The 21,806-nt window shown below is 39.3% G+C and overlaps 1 protein-coding gene across 1 annotated transcript; it reads right to left on the minus strand.

The window, feature by feature from the left end:
• Positions 1-16,479: 16,479 nt before the first annotated feature.
• LOC101482976 (uncharacterized) lies at positions 16,480-21,559 on the minus strand. The gene is made up of 2 exons (XM_004545113.3): positions 21,299-21,559; positions 16,480-19,487 (listed from the first exon to the last, which is right to left on the minus strand). The coding sequence occupies exons 1-2, from the start codon at positions 21,477-21,479 to the stop codon at positions 18,568-18,570; spliced, it is 1,101 nt and encodes a 366-aa protein (XP_004545170.1). The 5' UTR covers positions 21,480-21,559; the 3' UTR covers positions 16,480-18,567.
• Positions 21,560-21,806: the final 247 nt, after the last annotated feature.

Raw genomic sequence — 21,806 nt, forward strand, 5'->3', positions numbered from 1 at the left:
TAGAGATAAGAGAGGAGGATTTGATGGAGAGCAGTGGAGAGAATTGTCGACCTTATCACTTGTTTGGAATAGATTTCTGGACTGTTTGCGTCTAATTGCATTTTATGTTCCACAGATGCATGACTGGTGTGAACTCCACAGAAGGGAGTCAAAGACTTTTCCTGTATTTCAGAATCAATGCTTACCTTAAGTTCATGACATAATAAAGTATAGTAAAGTGTTGTTTTAAAGTGTTGTTTTTAAAATGGGAAATATCTCAAGAAGGTTGGTATGTTCAGTCTTGCTTCAATTTTACTTTTATTTGGTGGCAAAGTAATGAACTGACTTTACATAGAAGGTCCATATTGGTTATATGTGTTGTCCTCCAATCATCATTCAGCTCTCAATGTTTGGCAGGAAGCCAGTGAATGAGTCCAGCAAATCACTTCCCCACTTTTGTCTCTAAAGTCCTTTATCCTCTTCTGGAGCTAGGCCAGTTCATTTGATGGCTTACTAATTAATGTTATTGATTTTCAGAGTAATCCTGTCATCACAATAAATAATTTCTAGAAGGGGAAACAACAGAAGAACCCCAGGGACCCGAGAGGAGCACTTGAAATCCTGATGTATTCTTCAAAGCCAGTCCTCACTAAACCATGTCGGCCCACATGGGTCAAAGCAGCAGGATTATTAGTGAGAATCCTCTATTATGAAGCTTCGTCTCTAATGAGGCCCACTAAACTCAGCGCGCAGTGAACCACAACGCCCTCAACTGCCCTCATTTGGCCACCCTCACTTTCTTTCATTCCCTTCCTTCTGTAAATATAAAGTATTAAACAGAAAGTACAGTAATTTCAAATAACTCAGTAATCTTTGTGTCATTTATCACATTAGAGTAGCAATGGAGAGACCATGGGAAAATGACCTTATTTTACAGTAACTGTCAACACAATCCACATGTTTTTAAGTGCCATTGACCAGAAGTTGTTTGGCACAAAAGAAACCAAGTCAAATTAAATACTGGCTGAAGCCAAATTCAATGCAGTTGAAAATATGACACACACACACACACACACGCACACGCACACGCACATTGGTTGGCTTGATAAATTGATAAATACCTTTCATGTAAGAATTTTGTGACGGTGGAACATTGCTTGCACTTGAACTCAGAACATATCTGTGTATTATTCTTGACCAAACTCTGATAATATTGGTGTCCCTGCTGACTTCTGCATGTTGCTTGATCCATCACATTCCTCCTGCTGTCCTAAAAACTTTAACATGCACAAATGCATAAAGCCAGGCTGTAGACAGAAGTGATACTGTCTGGTATAGACCAATAAAATGACGATGTGTAGTTACTGATATACGTTGCAAGCTTTCTAATCTATGTAAACATGCGTCTTCTCATGGATCTGCAGATGAATTACTGTCTAGTTCAAAATTCAGCTAGTTCAGAAGATCGTTTTGGAGGGGGGAAAGTTGTTAAGTGTAGTCCTGCAAGAGTATACAAATCCCTAATTTGTGAGATCCATCAGTAAAGAAGACAGGTTTACAAGTCTAAAGTGGGTAAAGGCTGGTATTAATAGCTAATTATTTGTGTCTTGGACATTACAGCTGTCCAGATTCCACTTCCCGTGTGGAAGTGGAACAGGCATTTACAGTGTTCTCAGATGAGAAGCAAAATTAATGTAATGGTTAACCTTCTTATGAGTATGAAAAGTGATACTGCATGCATTGGGTTTTGAGTGGACATTGAGTACAATCCCAATTCTGAAAAAAAAAAAACAGAAATTCAAAAGTCTCAATAGCCCATATTTTATTCACAATAGATCCCTTATATAGAATTCAATTATTATGGTGCCTTTATACAGAGCAAGTTGATGGTTCTTTAGGCACTAATGCACCCCCATACCATCAGAGATGCAGGCTTTTGAACTGAGCACTGATAACAAGTCGGATGTTCTTTATCCTCTTTACACTGCAGGAGGGAGCATGCATGTTTTCCAAACAGAATTTTAAATTTCAATTCATTGGACCACAGAACAGTTTTCCATTTTGCCTCAGTCCATTTTAAATGAGCTTTGGCAAAGAGAAGACAGGAGTGTTTCTGGATCACATTTGACTTCTTCTTTTTTGCATGATAGAGCTTTAACCATTAACGGATGGCACGGTGTTCAGAGGCGGTGGTTTCTGGAAGTATTCCTGAGCCCATGCAGTGATTTCAGTGGCAGAGCCATGCCTGTTTTTAATTACAGGATTGAGAGCCCAAAACTCATGGACATCTGAGAATGATTCAAAAGAGATTTCACCAGATTCTAGGAATCTTATGATCATATTTTGCATTTAAAATACATAAATATAGTATAAATAAGTATATTATATTAATTTGAGGTGAAGGTCTAAGAATTTTCATGAAATAGTAAAATGTCTCAATTTAAATGAGCGATATTTTCCATGCCCTATTTGGAATAAATGATGATTATAAGAGATTTGCAAATCATTGTATTCTCTTTGTATGCCCATGTTAGACAGCATGTTTGTGGAACTGGGTTTGTAGTTACGCTTGTTTCTGTATCGTCTGCTAATTGAGAGCTTGGCAGAGTGGCTGTGTTTGCAGTGACTGATGTGTTTCATCAAATACTAGTTAGTTGTACAGAGGGCCTGCTTCCACTTTTAGAAACATGTGTTTCATTGAATTCTTATTTTGGTCACACACTGTTTATTTCCTATCCTCCACAGAATCACGCAACACTGAATCAGGGTGATTTATTTTGCTACTTACAGGCACTCAGTACCAGCAGACTGAAAAACACACAGATTTCCCTCTTTACCTTGATAGGGAACCAGATATACGATTGTGCATGTAATCCTGGAGACTTATGGCTTCAGACAGTGTATTTGCACCAAGGCTATGATCAGCAAGGCTGCTTTGAAATATGATGGCAAGTCCAAGAGACGACCAGGCTGCAAGAGGGAGTGAGAGTGGAGGAGGAAGTGATAGCTTCAGAGAAAGAAGGACAAAGGCAGAAGGGGAGGGATGTCAAGAGGAGAGAAATAAATAAAAACGATAACATTGTTTAAGAAAACAGGTATGTGAGTTTCAACAGAGAAAGGGAGAAAGACAGAAAAGGAAAGTAAGCTAGTGTCTGAAATCAAAATAAAATGTAAAAGACCACTGAATCATTTCTGCTATTACTTTCATTGCATTAACAAAATGCAGGAACAGCAGGTAACACAAAAATCCTCATATTTCACAAAGAATGACTTTGCTGAAAATAATCTTTGGCCTTACTGAGTGCCAATCAATAACAGAGCTCATCCTACCAGAACAATAGAAAAAAATCGCTCATATGTTGCCTAGTTTGGGTTTTCCCTTTGCTTTTCTTTTCTTTTCTTTTCTTTTCTTTTTTTTTTCTTTTTTTTCTTTTTTTTGCCTCTCTTTAGTGCATGGTTAATCAAAAGTAGCGTCTTCCTCTATTAAAACTTCCTTACACCCTCTTTCCTTCTATGACCTTGAAATTGTTCTTTCTCTGCCATCATCAAGGATTCTCCAGCTTCCAAATCGAAGAAACGAGGAGGTTTCTGTAGGAGCCTGGAGCAGGGAATGACAGACATGTTTTATCACATGGCTGACAAAAGATCATAGACTCTAAGCTGGTGACAGTTTTTTCCCCACAGTGCTCATAGAAACCAACACATGATACCGTTAGTTCATATGCAGCATACTGTGCCTTTGAACAAACCTACCAGATTAGCTATATATTGTAATGTCAGTGTTGTTGTTGTGTCATAGTAATTTGTGTTTTATCTTAGTAAAGACACACTCATTTCAAAAATTTACTTTAAAACAGCAATATTAATTAATATATATAATATTGGTATTACTACGTTAATCAGTGTTCTTTTCAAAACCATTAAAAGCACCCCACATTTTGCAGACTTAAAAAAGACACTCGTGGTTTGATGGGAAACTGTGCAGCATCTCATAAATAAGTGATGAAACCAAAGTGACTGACTGTTTACTGCTTCCTGTCACATCCTCATGGGGAAAGGATTTGACCCATAAGGTGACACATTAACCAGAGTACCAAGGAGACCTGATAGCAGAATAAATACACAACTGGGAGAAGGGTGATAAAGTACAGGTGTTCCCAGACACCAAGAAGTTGAAAAGAACCAAAGAGAGGATGTAAAAACTACAAAAAACTGTAAAAAAAAAAATGACATAACCTTCAAATTAAAACAGGAGCTAGTAGAATGGAATAAATAAATACAAAGAAACAGCGAGACACAAACAAGGGAAAATAGAAAGCACAGGAAAAACTAGGGTTACAAAGGAAACTGTGACACTTCTTCACTCTTAAACATACGAAACTCATTCAGTGTCAAGTCATCTTTTTAAATTCACAGGGATCAAGTCCAGAACAGAGAACATAGTCTGTATTTCCTGTGTTGCTTTAGTTTTCTCCTATATAAGGATCTGTTCTGTCAGATTACTATTTGAGGCCATCCCACTCACTGACATTTGTATTGTCACTCATCCCTGCACACTGTTTACTTCAAATGAGCCCAGTGTTTAAACCAGCTTAAATCCATGAGACACTTGCAGCCATGGGTTACCCTCAGCATTTATCCAAACTATGTTATTCCTTTAACTTTGTGCCTATTTTTTTCCACACAAATTTCCTTTCTTCTGCTTCACTGTAAAAGCTTCATCCCTCTGAGCTTTTGAAAGACTCCTATTTAGGTAGGGCCTTTTTATCCAGGCATGTCCCTCAAGCTTTTTCCTAACGCTGGCAGCAAAAGGAAGAAACAAAAGTCAGGTGGGTGGCTACTGTACTGTTGTTGGCATTCATGTGTGACTGAGGTCTTTAATCAGAAGTCTGGTGAGGAACTTTGTCGCATGGAGTCACACAAACCACCTGCAACTCAACACCTCAAAGACTAAGGAACTGGTTGTGGACTTCGGGAGGTCCAGAGAAGGTCCACTGCCGGTTCAGATAGAGGGGGAGGAGGTGGAGGTGGTCAACAAGTACAAGTACCTCGGGCTGTGGGTGGACAATAAACTGGACTGGTCATGCAACACAGAGCACCTGTATAAAAAAGCCCAAAGCCGACTGTACTTCCTCAGGAGGCTGAGGTCTTTTAACATCTGCAGGAAGCTCCTGAGGATGTTTTACCAGTCGGTGGTTGCTGGAGTACTTTTCTATGCTGTGGTGTGCTGGGGGAGCAGCACAGCAAAGAGGGACTCATCCAGGCTGGAGAAACTGATCAGGAGGGCTAGCTCTGTGGTCGGCATGAAGCTGGACACTCTGGTGACAGTGGCAGAGAAAAGGACATTAAAGAAACTGATGGACATTATGAACAATGCTGGGCATCCTCTGCACACGGCCATAAACAATCAGAAGAGTCTGTTCAGTGACAGGTTGCTTCTCCCCAAGACAAGAACTAACAGACTTAAAAACTCCTTTGTCCCACACGCCATCAAACTGTTTAACTCCTCTCTGGAGGGGAGAGGGAGGGGAAACAGGAGGACAAAGGAGGGGGGAACAACTAAGCTGTAGTGCCTCTTCACCTCACTGTACAATACCTTGTGCAATACTTTTTGTAAATAGTCAACAGTGCAATAGACTCAATACTTGAAATGTGCAATTCACTTGTATTTTTATTTTTTATTCCTATTTATTCTATTTATCCCCTTTGTATATTTTATTTATATTTGTCTCTGTATTTATATATGTGTGTGTGTGTGTGTGTGTGTGTGTGTGTGTGTGTGTGTGTGTGTGTGTGTGTGTGTGTGTGTGTGTGTGTATATATATATATATAACAATTCTGTAACTGTAACTTCGGTCGTTGCTGTGCTTTTTGGAAGTCGAATTTCCCAGAGGAACCCACCCGAGGGATTAATAAAGTTCTATCTTATCTTAATCCTATTATGGACAAATTAATCCCCTGTGATGCTTGTTATGTATTTTTCAAGCTATTATATAGTGTGCATGGCAATTCATATTAGTTTAAAGCCCCATTTTTCTTTACAGCCTTAGCACGAGAGTCTGTGGCCTCAGAGACCTATGAAGTCAAAATTAAAACCAAAGACAGACAATTACACAACCTGTCAACAATTTTTAATGGGTTCATTCTGCAGGCTTTTAAATATGATCATGTGTTTTGTGTTTTTCCCCTGCAGCTCAAGTAAAACAATAAATCTGTCAGGTGTGTTTTTGTATCTGAACTCCAACTCTAAGTGAGAGGCTTACTAATGGTACTGCCATTCAGTGTGCTGATTAGCAGCATCACTATCACCTCACAGCAAGAGATCCTGGTTCAAATGCATTGACTGGCCGAGGCCTTTCTGTTCTCAGTCTGTGTGTAGAGTTTACTTGATTTCACTCTAGCTTCCTTTGGCTGTCCAAAGACCTGCATGGATTAGGTTAATTTGTGATCAATTGGATAAATGGATAAATTGAATTGGATAAATGGGGGGAAAATGGATGGATGGCATTTAAAAAAATAAAATAAAATAGTTCAGTGGTGAAATGATCAGCCTCTAAAATAGAATTTTGATGTACACTAAATGTCATTTTTAAAATGTCTATGCCTCATTGAAAAGCAAAGGGTTTTCTTGTATAGCGGGATATTTTTCTTTTTGTTAAGTTATTTGCATCAACACATTCATACCCATGCTTGGTCAGGGACCCTTTCTCATCTCATTACTTCAAGGTGACCGGCCTTAGTGTAATTTTCTGATCCACCCAAATAACCTTTTAGCAATGAGTTTCAATATGAAGGGAAAAAAGAGGTTCGGTTACCACAGTTGCACATCTTTGTTACAAAGGACAAACACAAAGAGAGTTACGCTTGCATTCACAACTAAAGCCAGCTTACAATCACTGCACTAATTAACCTAGCACCTGGCAGAAACAATAGAAACTCCACACAGAAAGGATCACAGCAAATTCAAACCCAGATCTTTCTTGCTAGGAGGGGACAGCGCTAACGAGTGCACCCCTACAATATCACTCACAGAAAAGATCTGTAATGCTGGTACAGCAACAGTCTTGTGTGTTTCTAGGTAACCCTGGGAGACATCAGTACAGTAAAAGAAAATTACTGACTTATTTAGTGACTTTAGAAGTACTTATGCAGGCTTATTTTAGGCTTTTTAAAATATATTTATTTTTTGTCTTGCACCAAAGTCATTTAAGCTCCTGCCAGAGTACAATATATGCTTTAATTTCCTCCAGAGCTAGTGTTGTATCTTGAGATAAAAGTGGGATCATACCAGCACAGAGAGCAGTCAAGCAAAAGCTGCAGGAAATACAAAGTGTGATAAATTAATGTGTTCCTCCTCTTTTTTGTATGTACATATTACATCAAAAATGTAATCTTAACGAGGATATAACTCATCATTGTTTGAGATGATGGGGTATTTAGACGATATGTACTTGGAAACAGGATGTTTGTCCGTCTGTGTGGTTTCCGGAGTACTTTTTAGCTCCATTTGGATATATCCAAATTAAATAAGCGACATGGGGTTGTACAGTTGATCATGCCCTGCACTGTCACAAAGCTCAAACCATCTCAAACTGGTTTGTTGAACATGACAGTCACCAGATGTTAATCCAATGGAGCATCATAGTGGAACCAGAAATTCTCTAATTTTCAGCACCTTATTTAATCTCAGTCCAATGGAGCACTTTTTTGGATGCACAGCCTACAAATCTGCAGTAACGGTGTAAAGCTAGTATGTCAGTATGGACCAAAATCAGAGGAATGTTTCCAGTACCATGAGGAATTAAGGCAGTTCTGAGGCAAAAGGAGGTCTAACCTGATGCTAGAAAAGTGCCTGCGTGTGCTCCATTACAGGCACCCTGTCTTGATGGTGCTAAATGGGCATGAATGTGTCACATTTGCACTGGCAGACCGTGCTGAGGGAGAAGGACCCAAATCCAGATGCTCGGAACGAAACTATAATTTAACAAAAGTCAAGCAGTTCATTTTTGGCTGGAAAAAAGGTACAAAAAAAAGGCAGATGCACACTGAGGCCAAACTAACTAGAACTAAAGTGGAAAAAACAAAATGCTAAAAACAAAAGAGGCGAAGAACAAAATCTTGAACATGATTAAAAACCTGAACATGAAAAAACCTCAGAGACAGCTTAAATACACAGAAGGGTGGTGAGGGACGTGGACACACACGGGGAACACAGCTGACACAAATGAACATGACGCCACAGGTGAAGCAAAACTAAACACATTGAACATGGAACACGAGACTGTCAAAATAAACCAGGAAACATAATGAGACGAAGACTGTGACAGCACAAGCCTGACAATATGACATGGAAAACGCAGACATGAAAAATAACAGACTGGGGAGACAGAAGGATACACAAGGAGAGGAACAGGGAAACAGATAAGGGGAACGAGGCTTAGACATAACTAAAAATCATACGTAAAGTACAAGTGACTTACACAGGAAACAGAAAACAACACAAACAAGGGAGCATGGATGAAATTTTAACTAAACAAAACCTAAGACATACTAATAATAACAGTAGAACTTACCATTACTCTAATACATCATAAGAAATCAGACATACAAAATAAACTCAAAATGCTGGGTCACAAACCCAGTGCCCTGACAGAATTTGACCATAAATGGTTGTCTGTCTCTCATGTTGGCCCTGTGATAGGCTTGTGACTTTCTGTGTGACAGCTGGAATAGGCTTTATTGTAACCGTAACATCTCCCCAAAGTTGAATGAGTTCTGGTTTTTGTCATAGTAAAGTGAAGTTTTTACTTCAGTGTTGTCTTGTGAATAACAGCACAGACTCTGCTTGCAGAAAGTCAGATCTCTGTTACAGACTCCCTGCAGACTTCTCTGATAGGATGAATACTGCTCCACTGAAGAGAAGGAAAACTGAATCGATGTCCTGAAAATGTGTGTACCTGCCACACAAAGCTGACTTGTGTGACTGTGACAAAAACAGGAATGGGTCACCACAGTCACACAAAGAAACTGGTGGAAACTGGTGGTGTTTTGTGTGGGGGAATATTTTTTTCCTCTTGTTTCCTGGTAGACGTCCAACAGCAGATCTGTGACTCAACTCCGAGTCTTACATATCCTGGGACAGATGGCAGCATCCTTTCTTTTCTGTATCTTAGCTTCGTTTGATCAAGGCTGTACACTTCAAATTTTAAACCTGAGGTGTTTTTAACTAGTGAGAGCAATGAATCACTTTGTTACGAGGTTTAAATGTTCATCGGAGGCCAGCATATAAATGTTTCCTGGAGAACATGTTCATCTCTCTGTTCTCTCAATCAACAACTGTCAGACAAAGAAACACTAATTAGGTCATAGATTATTGTCCCAGTGTTTTTAGACCTTAAGGACTGAGTGAATGTAGCGAAAATATCATTTTTACAGGAAGTGTGTGTTCCTACAGATAAACGGAGAGGTCTGACAATACAAGCATCCTTTTACAGTTGTTAGTAGAGGTGTGTATTAAAAGATTATTGACCACAGAGCAGATCCAGGTAATGTCTTGAGGGCTTAGGGGTTAGTCCACAGTGAACATCCCTAACCATATCAACTCACTTAATTGGCTTTATTATCTACATTTTTCTTTTAGTTTTGTGTTTTTTGGTACATGGCTTTTGTATATAATAACAGTTTTATGTGTCGTGTCCAGAGACTAAGGATGTAAATCAGCACTCTTCCAAAAAAGTGGCAAGTTCACATCTTATATTTTTAAACTGTATAAAAAGAATAAACATAAAAGTAAAATCTTGGCTTTACATAAACCAAAGGTTTAAGCCTGGTTCCAGTAACTACAGCCATTGTTTCCTCATCAATTCCTTTTAAGACAGCAACTTTCCATGAATGACTTAAGCAACAGTATATATAGAGGGTTACATAGAAAGGGTTATTATATGAGTCTTTATGGTGTACTTTTACATAGCACTTACGGTTACATAGTTACATGATAGGAGTGAGAGAAGAAGAATTATCAGTATGTGTGCCGACCAAAAGTAAGCCTCTTTGACTGCCCACATTACACAAAGTACAGCTCTGTTAGATATGACAGCTTTGTCATCATGATGACTGTAAAAGCTTTACTGGAGTGCAAGGGATGGCAAGTACACCAAACTGTGATGTTTGATGACCGAACAGGCTCGCTATAATTATGACTGGACTACTCTGTCAAAGGAGTAGTAAACTGTGAGGCCTGTGGACTATGAGAAGTGACAGTGCCTCTGTTTCTAGAAAAGAAGACGCTGTTAGATGGGTTTTCTTTCTTTTATGGCTTATTGCCACATTGCAGCTTTCTTCCCGTGTGGTTGCCTTACAGTTTCTCAGTCGCTTTGAAGCAATTCTCACATCAGTAAGATTATTCTCACCACTCTTAATGCAGTTCTCACATTGTGAATGTGTTTCCTCGCCTGCATTAGTCTTTTGCGTTGTGTTTGTACACAATTTCACAATGCTATTGGTTCTACACATACTTCATCACTACTAAGCACATTTTGTTATTGCTTTGAGGCAATAATTTCACAGTTCATTTGAAAAGTTTTTGTCAGTCACAACTCTCACCTAGCTTAATAGCATTGCATTAGTGTACTATACAGTGATCTGTGCTTTGTCCTGAGTTTTCTTTTTTTTTTTTCCTCATCTGTTTCCTGATGCTTATAGTGTCATGAGTAATTTGTGACAGGAGGAGAGCAGCAGGAGCAAAAGGGAAGATTTATGAAACAGTGCAGGCCTGCGATGAGACACTGGCTCAGATTGTAGTTTTTCGCGATCGCTTTGGTGCTATTCTCACAGCAGAAAAGTCATTCTCGCTACTGTTATTGCAGTTTTCAAATCAGTAACACGTTTCCGAACCCACATTTGAGATTCTTGACATTCTTATGCACACTGCTACTGGTTCTACGCATACTTTACTATCGAAACAGTTTGTACTTTTGTCAGTTACAGCTGTAGATCACTGACTTTCCTGAATACTGTCCAGCATTGGGTTAGCATTTTCAATCAAATTACTTTGAGATTTTTCAAATATGTATGTACGAGCAAATACAGTAACACACTGTCAGAGGTTTACTTGAAACAGGTATGCTTTCAGGGATGCTCTTCTGCATAGTTTGTTTGTAACAAGTGCTTGATTGAGTTACTGTTGCCCTTAAATCAGCTTCGAGGCTCTCTGGTCATTCTCTTCTAACCTCAACAAGGTATTTTCACCCAGAAAACTGATGCTCACAGGATATTTTCTGTAAACCCTGGAGACCCAGCAGACCAGCACTTTCTGAAACACTACCAACAACAACCAACACACTTTTACTCACCTTTCTTCCTGATGCTCAGTTTCAACGTCATCAGGCTGTCTTGGCCATGTCTACTTGCCTAAAATACTTTGAATTACTGATCTGTGGTTGGCTGATTAGAGAGTTGCATTACAACAAGGCAGGCAAACAGGTGTACCTGTACACTTTATACTCAACATTAGGGCTACATTTTTACTAAACTCTTTTCAAAGTCAGCAAGGTTTTGATAAAAGTTGGAAAAAGTTGGACTGGTAATCTGGCACGCCGGCCATGCAAGTGTTACGCTCTGAAAAGGGGATAAATCAATAAAGATGCTCAGACACTGCTTCTGACAATGCTTCTCTTTCAACAGTTTTCTGCAGCTTTATTGTGAATCATTTAGAAATACAAACATACAAAAGTATGAAACATCTTAATAACACAGCACATTCTCTGCTAGTTCTAAGATAACGTCTCAAGACAGTTTTCTTTCCTTTCCTCTTACTTAAAGGTGAGCCTGTGTCTTGTCTTTAGTACACATATGCTGGTCTTTACTCTATGTAGTCAGGTTGAGTTTGAGTAAAGTACTGAAAGAAGATTTTAGCAAAATAAACAGTCATCATACCTGCACGGAGACACAAAAGAAGAAAAGAGACATAAAGTTAAAAACTAATTTTCTGTTAGTTAATTCAGTTTAATTCAAATCATTTCCATTTCATTCTTATAGTGTCAAATCACTGTCACCTCACTGCCCTTTATACAATCACCTGATTGTTTTTCTGTTTTCTCTTTTCCAGAGAAAGCCCAACAATCGTGTGATTCCATATGAGCAAACACTTGGCGACAGTGGGGAGGAAAAACTCCCTTTGAAAAGGAAGAAATGGTTGATGGTGATCCTGTGTGTACTTAAGTCCTCTGTCTTCCTCTGCTGATGCCTCATCCCTGCCTGCTCTCTGTTTTCTTATGTGCCATGTTCTCCTCTTAATGTTCTCCTCCTGGTAGTTTGTTTCTAGTTTTTAGTTTCTAGTTTCTAGCTTTTGAGTTTTGCATGTTTGTACTTTTAAGTTCAGTATTACAGCAAGTGATGCAGCATTCTTCCATCTTTCCTGTCTTATGCTGCTCTAAAAGCTAAAAGCCACTTAAATATATGAAAATAACCATGTCTTTGATACTGTAACTAAAATAGTTAACTTCATCAGGGCAAGAGCACTGAATTACAGACACTTAATTTTTTGCACTTTTGGAGGAGCATGAACCTGGACATGGTGACATAGGCTACCACGCGGCTGTGAGGTGGCCATTTGTTTTCATGATGAACATTCTGTACCAGAAATATTTCAGTGTGAGAATTTGTTTTCAAACTCTATAAAAACTTCATCTGTCCTTTGAGTATTAGTCACTCTTCTGTTGGCACATGACTAAAATCCTTAGTCTTCTGCATCAGGCCCTCCTGCAGACATTCCCTCTTTTCTATTTTTCCAGGGCTGGACTGGTAATCTGGTATCCCAGGCATTTTCCCAGTATGCCAACTCATTTGTGGGCTGTAAAAGCACCGACAGCAGCCCATTCATTCATTTTCATTACAGACACTTATGGATGGGACTTGAGAACCGGTTCTTCTTTGTACTGGTTTTCATCTGTGATTTGTGTTGTTGGCTTTGTTCATACCTAAATATTAAGAGAAAGATCGCGTGTGTCCTCATTGGGATAGTGATATGTTTTGGCATCTGGGGCTGTAGCCTGTTGAAATCTCCCAATTCTTTGAATCTTTGGGCTGAAGGAGGGACAATACTCGGTGTATCAATGCTCAATCAACAATCATTTATTTCCATACAATTCAACAGTCAGAGCATTACAACGTCCGGACGGGAGAGATGCTACCAGAGGGTCAGGCACATGTCTCAAAATGGTGACGGGTTGCTCAGCTTTTTATAGTCTCTAGTGGCCCCCAGCTAGTCGTAAAAGCCAAAACATCACATTTTTTCTCTGTTACAGCGCCTAAGTTATGACCTCGGCAGTTGTTTCTCTGCTTTCTGTAAGGTGGGGGTGTGGAATGTGGTCTATCTATCTCCCCTGTCTTTAGACACAGAGTCTCCTGCTTACAACCTTCTCTTCATGATTCAACAATTAAGCATGTCAAGAAAACAGTGTAACACATTCCCAGCAGATCAAGGATACAGAGTGATGCACATTTATCTAATGAACTAATATGTGAATATGTTCTGTTAACTCAAAAGTATAATGAGAACTACACTACATACAGCTCACACACTCTATATTAAAGGGTATAATGTGATCTACAGCAGTATTCTAATTCAACTACTTTGATTACATATATAAGGTAACATATAATAACAGAATAATCTAATAAGCCTCAGGTTAATTAGTGAGACAGTGCGTTTCAAATCAATTTACAGAGTAACATGAAAGTAACTGTGCAATTAAGTAACATACTGCATTACTTTTAAGAAAATTGTTCTTTGTAATATGTGCAATGATTACTTTTTTCAGTACTGACCCCAAAACTGAGCACAACTAAGAGGGGAAATAGCTTTAAGATGCATAAACATTTGACCACGCACCATGTAATTAATTTGCATGAATGTAATGTCTGTAATGTAACGTGGTGGTGAAGCCAATTGAATCACTAAGTGATATTGATAATCGGAATTGCTAAATTCTTATCAGTTCCCATCCCTACTGATACTATATTTCTCAGTCAAATCTCTTAACACGACTGGCCCTTCCCCTCCCTTTGCTGTGCGCTCACGCAGCTTGTAGAAAAAGTTTAGTGTGGAAGTACTTGCAAAGGTGGAGCTGAAAAGCTGAGGGAAAACATTAAAAAGAAACTAATAATAGATACAGCTAAATATTTCAAATTGACTATGTTAGCTGTCAGTGCTGCTACACCGTGAACAGTAGTACTAGCAACAACTAGTAACAGCTAGTAACCAGGTCTCACAGTCACAGGAAGCTGCTGCAGCTGCACCAGCTGTGGAGAAGTGAGGAAGAGACAAGGAAGACATGATAAGTAAATAGATGGAGGGACATATTTAGGAAGAAAGAGAATCTGAAGCAAAGTGAATGGCTACTTTGACCATGAGCCACTGCTAATAGCTAAAGTGTAGCTTTTAATTATTGTCACATGCTGCAGCGCAACTAAGAAATAACCCTACAAACAACTGTACCAAGCAACCTGATTAAGACCTGCTTCAATATCTATATTTAAACAAAATGAAATGAAATATAAACATAATATGTGTATGCATCAGAGATATTTATGGTGGGATTATGGTGGGCCACAAAAATGCAAGGGATGATTATTTTTTTTGTCACAGTCCAGTTAAGTGATACTTGTGCGTAAGCGCTTGGCAAAGAAAAGCAGGGAAAAGAGCCATCACTGCTGCTGATTGCATGAGATGAGTTGAGTTCTTTTACACAGGCAATCATTTGCCACTTTTGGCTGATTGCACAAGAGTTGAGATTTGATTGACTGTGATTAGCTTATATAATTATTCAGCAAGAGAGAAAATGGGTTTTCATTCCAAACTGACCCTCTTTAGTAACTCAGTATTATCACAGAAATTTGATATGAGCAAATAAAATGCAATATATCAGCTAGAGCCACCTCAGACTTCCTGCTTCGTGCAATAACTGCTTCCTCTTTGCACTTTGACGAGATGTGACATCTCACTGCAGATCACAGAGTGGGCTGCAAACTTGATCGGCTCCAGAAGGGCTGCTTGATGCTCAAGTCACTCTCAGTATTCACGGCTGCTGATTCAATAACTGATATGCAAACAAGGATGTTAGAACTTTGATAAATATCACAAAACTGAGTGAATACTCCTGTCTGTCTGAAAAGTTGTGAAAGTGCCTTTGATAGCATCTTGTTTCAGTTCCAGATGATTTGCCGGATTGCTGCTAGAACTTTCTGTGATTGCTTTGTTCCACTAATTGTTGCAGAAAAAGACTGCATGCACCAAAAAACATATAGACACAAGTTTGGATTAGGTCCATTGATGATAATGACTTGCTTTCAATATATGAAAGTTCAGTATAGCACTTCAATGTTTCAACACCAAAAAAGCTGTTGTTTATTAGATGAGATTTACATTCATATTTCACACTCTTGCAGTCAGACTAATGACCAACAATCACATGGAAAGGACTCCACCAGGTGTTGTGAATCTGTTACTACAATATAAAATAGCATGACTGCATTATTATTAAGAGACGAGTAACACATTGTGACAGCCTGTTTAAAGGTTCTTGATTGTACATGCTGCTTCTTTGTTTTTATATGCCTATAAAGTGCATTATTGTAACTAAAGAAAATGGCACATTTCACTGATTGTGGTGTAGTACAAAGGCACAGCATACTCCATTCTTTCTCCAGATAAGCCATGGCATTGATGCTAAAGTAAGAGAAACAGGTCAGTGTCCCTAAGTGTATGTATTGTGTAATGAATATAAAATAGTCAAACCTAACTACAACTTAGTATATATTGTTTTGGGGCAGTGGATTTCTCCAAATTAGCCATCTTTGCAGGGACAGGAATTTGTTATTGACATACTGCAAACTAATCTGTGCTGCTAATAAACACTGTAAAGCTGACAGCTAACAGTTCTTGAGCTTACTCTGACTCAACAACTAGCAAAAGCTTGTCATTCTAAGAAACTTCCCCAGCTTTTCCAAAACTGTATTGCTTTTGAGCAGACAGGTGTTATTTAGAAATGGTTTTCAATGTTTACTTCGAAGGCCAAGGAACTTGAATGCTAAAGATGCGACAATGAATTAGAATTAATTTTCTGAAGCAGCTGAAACTCAGTAGGAGTTTAATTACATTCAAGACTTGATTTAGCGGTACTGAGTAGCACACATTTAATCAGCATTCTTAAATACAGCCATGGCACAAATAACCTTCATTTGTCCAAAGTCTGAGGCGCTTTCATAGTTTAGTAGTTATACATTTGCCTCCCATATGAAGAGGCTGTGCTCAAATCCTGGGTAGTATTATTTAGAATTCACTGGAACATTGCAATTCGTCAAACAAGAAAATTCAAGCTGCCAGAAGTTTTGTCTAGATGTGCAAACATTAGTGTCTTGTACCTTTGGATGCTTGATGTGATTGGCTATGAAAATAATCTCTCTTAGAATACTTTGGCCACATATGAGACAACAGCAACAAATACTCAACTGCTAGTTTATTAAAAAATAACATTTAATACATATTGATACAACACTGTACAGTATGTGTGCGCAGGGGAACAAAGATGTCCCAGAGAAGACTGTGAGTTGGGCTGCTGGTAAGTTGAGAAGATGTGCTGGAGTTTAGTTCTTTTTTTTTTTTTCATGCTGCATTCATCACATGTAGAGGGACAAATGATGCGAGACAAGGCCTCCTTAGCGACTGAGCTCTGACACACTCTGGAAAGACCACTCTTTCGTTATCGTTCATCTTTTTGCACGATACGTGGATACAAGTTTCTTTTTTTGTATTTACTTCAGCTACAAGCAGAGAAAAAATTAAATTGATCATAACTGTTTAATGCTTCTCAACTGCCCCCAGTTATGAATGCAGCATTAATCCTGAGAGGAGAAACTGATGAATCTGCTGTGAAGGGATCAATCACTGTGAAGAGGAAGGACTTAAGTGGAACTCTTAAGTGGAGGGAGGCCACTCCAAAAACATTTAAATGATCACTACTGTGAATGAAATCCCTGAAAAACCACACAGTTTCTGCTAATACTGCCTGGTCCTGTCATAGTGTCAATTCCTGCATCATCCAGGACTAATGCAATAGTGCATGTCGTTAAAACAAGCAAAAAAAGACATCACAAAATTCCTAAATGTATAATGGGTCAGAAACAGTGGATTTTATACAGAATCTCACAAAATAGTGGTGCACTCTCCTGACAGATGTATCCTCCTTTTAATCAACATCATGAAACAAGAGTAACTTTCAGACATGCGCACAGTATCCTAATGCACCTTGGACACTTTTCTGTAGAGGTCAAACCTCACTAAAGTCAGACCTTGTAATGTGCCACTTTGTGCACAAGTCTGAAATACATCCAGTCACATTACTGGATAGATAAAAACACAAGAATGCCAAAGCGCATGCCTCTTGTGCTCTTTGACAGGTGTTCAGCTCAGCAGACATTCCTTTATGATGCCTTTTAGCTGCGTAATACAGAACAGGTAGGGACCTGTCCGAGCCTGTGTGAGAGGGTCAGGGGACGCTTCTTTCAGCAGCACCTTCATTGCAACACACAGAGAGACTCTTCTCCTGACAACAATGACAGAGAGAAATAACCCTAAAGTGTGCACATTGTTTGCACACACAGGAAAAACTGTGTTTGCACGACTCTTCATCTCTGCAGTGGAAGCAGTAAGTTATGTGAACACAAAAGTTTGTGTTAAAATGACATGTGCCGTAAGTTTAACAGGCTGATAAGGCAAGCATGTCTGAAAAGGGCTCATGTGAGATAGCAGCATGTAAGTATTTAATGTAACAGCACCTAATTTAAAAAAAAAAAAAAAAAAGTTAAGTTAGACAATAAGAAAATTGTTGGAGATAAATGTTAGATCAGACTCTTCCTTTTATATCAGCCACATCTCCAGTTTACAGGGCTTTTTGGCAACACTAATATTTTTCTTTTAAAAAAAATGCTACATTTAAAAGTAAAAGTATTTTATTTTAAACGGCAGTGCTTTAGCCATGTAATACACAGGTTTTATTTACCAAACCATCACTATTAGCTCTGTTTGTTAGCTAATAAAATTAAGATGATTTTATGCATACATTGCTCTTTAGTTTAAGTCATAAAGTGAGAGATTTTAAAACTCATGTGTGACTTGGAAGTGACCGGCTGCTCATAAGCTGTGACTGTGCTGGACATTCTTGCAGATCTTGATGTGTCTCAGCTTCAAGATGTGGGTGGAAGACTTCTTCATGCTATTTATTTGACTAAAGAAAGGCTAGATATTACAGAAAGTCTAGCTAATGACGCAAATGGTGTCAAATATTTAACACTCAGTGACAAGTACAAAAAATGTGTTAAACAACAAACTAAACTGGCTAATATAAATTCTATTGATGGACTGAGGATTATTAGGTTAGAAAAAAAAAAAAGTTCTCCAGGATTTGCAGAATTTTTCGATCCTGAAATATTGGAAGAAACAACTCATCGTCCTAATGGCAGCAATTTGAGCTTTTTATAGAAAAGTTTCTTCAAGATTCACACAACAGATTGTATAGCAACACAGTTGCATCATTGCCCTGAGAAATATGTTCCCTCACGGCTATGGGTCTGAAGATGCCTTTTGATTTTGTCAGAGCGGCTGAAGCACTTGCCACACACAGGACAACTGTATGGCTTTTCTCCTGTGTGGATCCTCATGTGCACCTTCAAGTGAGCCATCTGTGTGAAGCCCTTTCCGCAAATCTGACAGCGGAACGGTTTTTCTCCCGTGTGGCTACGCTGGTGTTCTTGAAGTCTGCCTGAGGAGCTGCAGCATTTTCCGCATACTCCACAGCGGTAAGGTTTTTCCCGAGTGTGCACTTGCACATGCACGTGTAAGTGGCCAATGTGACTAAACGCCTCACCGCAAACTTTGCAACAGAAAGAAGACATGTGGCCTTGTAGGGGGGACTTCTGATGGGGACAGTCTACGGCGCTGGCTCCCTGGTTCCGCATGTGAGAAGCCTGTCCTCTGTTCGCTGCGTTTCCAGCACCCTTAGCACCAACCATCTGTCCGCCATTCTCCACCCCAATAATGTCAATGTTGTTCTCGTTTGAGCAGTTTGGATTGACCGGTGCAAGAGGCTGGGCGCCGTTGTTGGAGGAAGTCGAGCCTCTGTGGCCAGCTCCGCTCTCTGCCTTCACATGCCTCGGGGGACCTCGAGATCCAGGATCCCTTTCCCTGTTTTCCACACCCTGATTCTGCGGGACGTTGGATGTGTGTGGGCCATCCTGAGGATATTCATTTCCAACACGAGGAGGAGAGAACATATTCTCTGATGTGCTGCAAGAACCATGTCCCCGAAGCTGATCATCCGCTTGGTTGGCCCGCATATCTCTTTTGTCCTTGATCTGAATAGGAATGCGTTCTTCGTGCCCCATGCTGGGACTCCACTCGCGTCGCGGATGCTCACCATCCTCCTCGTCCAACAACGCCATGGACGGACGATCTGAAAAGACATTGGAAGGAAGCTGGTCAGATGAAACCACTGACTGCATTGAAGAAAATATGTTAACAGCCTGTTGATGACATTTGAAATCAAATATTAAAATCCCTTGTTCCTCAACACAAGAGCTTGAAGAAATGGTAGATGCATCTTCTTTGTTAACCTTTTTCTGTTCTTTCTTTTTAACATGAAACAGGCAAAGAGCTGAACGTGCGACACTCTTAAGTAAAACTAATAGAACAGAAATATTTCATTTTAGTTATGCCATGTTAAAAATCTGACGTGGTCACAGCTTACAGTACGAGTGACATGGTGGCATCCTAAACCTTTTGTTTTATGACCAATAATGGCAAGACTATGGCCTAAAGACATACTCAGTAAATACAGTGTATGTGTAGTCTAGCTACAAGGGTAAAGTTAAAGTGTACCATTTTAAAGATACCATTCAAAGTCTGTTGATGGTGACATGTTGGACATCCTGTCTATATAATTATTACAGATGTTTTAACTGCATATTTTGCATCAGGGTCACTGAGGTCATTGTCCCAACAACTTATTTCAATGCATTTTCCCCAGAAAACTAAAGCAAACCAGGCCTTTGTGGTGATTGCCCAACCCCACACCTCCTTTTGAAACCTGAATAACAAAAGAGTGTGCCTGTAAATTACTTTGGGTCAACTTCTTTTGTTTTAAATTATTCTATATAGATAAAGTTATGCCACATTTAGCCACTCCAATCTTAACTGTGCGGATCTGGTGAAAGTCCCACTTTCTGTCAGTGCAAAAAATTTAAAAAAAAAAAATTCCCTGAGATATCTTCATATAAAGGTGAAATTTCAACCTTATGTCTGTTTCTCTTTAACATAAAGTAATGCTGCTGTAGTAAATGAAAGAAATCTCTCAGCATGACTCTTAAATTGTAAGAGATGCATATGTAATATTACAGAAAGGTTTCAAGTAGCTTGTTGCCCCAACTATGTTATAAAACAGGAGAGTTTAATTGTTAAATTTTTTTTTTCAAATCCTTAATTGGTTTGGGAAGTTTTATTGTAGACAAAGCTATAAAACTTTCAAAAACAGATGCAGCAAAAAGTCAGACATTTATGCCGTCCTTCACATTTTCCAAAGCCATTCATTAGGCTAAACTGGAGTCTTTGCCTGGTCCATTCAGGCACCCCAGGCCTTATGTTTAACACCCCTGACTTTAAAGTGATATATTAAAAGAAATTACAGAGGATTTAACAGGAATTTGGTAATTTAGATTAATGTGTCATGCAAACAACAGTATCTATATTTCTAATAATTAAATGGCATCTCTGCCAGCACTTTGGAACCCGAGTGAATTATGGGTGTTTGTGAATGAGGGGTTTAAGACCGGGGTAAACAAACACTGCTGACACATCACTTGTGTGGTGGTTTGTTTGCTTTTCCTTCTCCAGCATGTGTGACTGTCAGATAATGTATGCGTCTGCAAAACAAATTCGTTAGTATACACACAAGGATCCAGATACAGCTCAGTGCTAGCCCGGGTATAGGCACTAGGCTAGTAGACTAGCAGGCTGGCTAACGAACAAAGGTTGCTATCGCGCTAGCCCCTACACAACAACAGCACCAGCAGCTAACATCAACTAGCTTGTCAGCAACCAAACTGGACTTGCTTGGAAGCGGGTCGAAATTATTCTGCTGCTGCTGCTCTTCATCATTGACGTTTCTGTTTCAGTTCCTCTGCCTACCAATCCCCGCTTCCCCGCATACACTCGGCTAATAGTGCAGAAGAAGAAACCACTGCACCGTTAGCTTAGAGTGGAGCTAACCTGGCCATATTTCAATCCCAGCCTCTCGCAGCCTGCGTCTCAGATGGTCGTTCTCCCGCTCCCGGATCGCTATCTCCTCCTGGTACTCCAAAATCGTGTCCTCGACAGATTTGTAAATCTCCTGCGCAGCAAGCATGAGACGCTCAGTCAAAAAGACGTTTAAAAATTGAAGTTTGGTCATTTTTGTTTTGGGCTGCACGGAGCTCCTGCCACCAGCTAAAACGGACCAAAAAAAAAAAAAGATGCTCGACCCCGTCACGTGACCCCCAACTACTTTCTTCTGCCTTCTTACCCCCAGGGATTGTCTTCCAATGATTTTTGTTTTTCGTTATTTTCCCTGTGCTTTGACTTGCAGTTTTGGGGTTGTTTCATTCTTATTGTGCAGAATGTTTTCAATTTCTTTTATTCGTTTCAAATTCATTGGGCTTTTTTTTAAATGTAATTCCAACACGTATCCGTTTCTGGTGATTTAAAATTTGCACTCAGGAGCCAGCAAGAATGAGAACAC

The sequence above is a fragment of the Maylandia zebra genome, linkage group LG5 (genome assembly GCF_041146795.1).
Source record: "Maylandia zebra isolate NMK-2024a linkage group LG5, Mzebra_GT3a, whole genome shotgun sequence".
NCBI classification, from domain to species: domain Eukaryota; kingdom Metazoa; phylum Chordata; class Actinopteri; order Cichliformes; family Cichlidae; genus Maylandia; species Maylandia zebra.

Bases quoted from the DNA above. Each gene is read 5' to 3' on its own strand.
- LOC101482976 (XM_004545113.3), bottom strand. From the start codon at position 21,479: ATGACCAAACTTCAATTTTTAAACGTCTTTTTGACTGAGCGTCTCATG. The intron at 19,488-21,298 runs GTTAGCTCCACT...ATGTCTTTTCAG, and splicing joins TGGGATTGAAATATGGCCAG to ATCGTCCGTCCATGGCGTTG.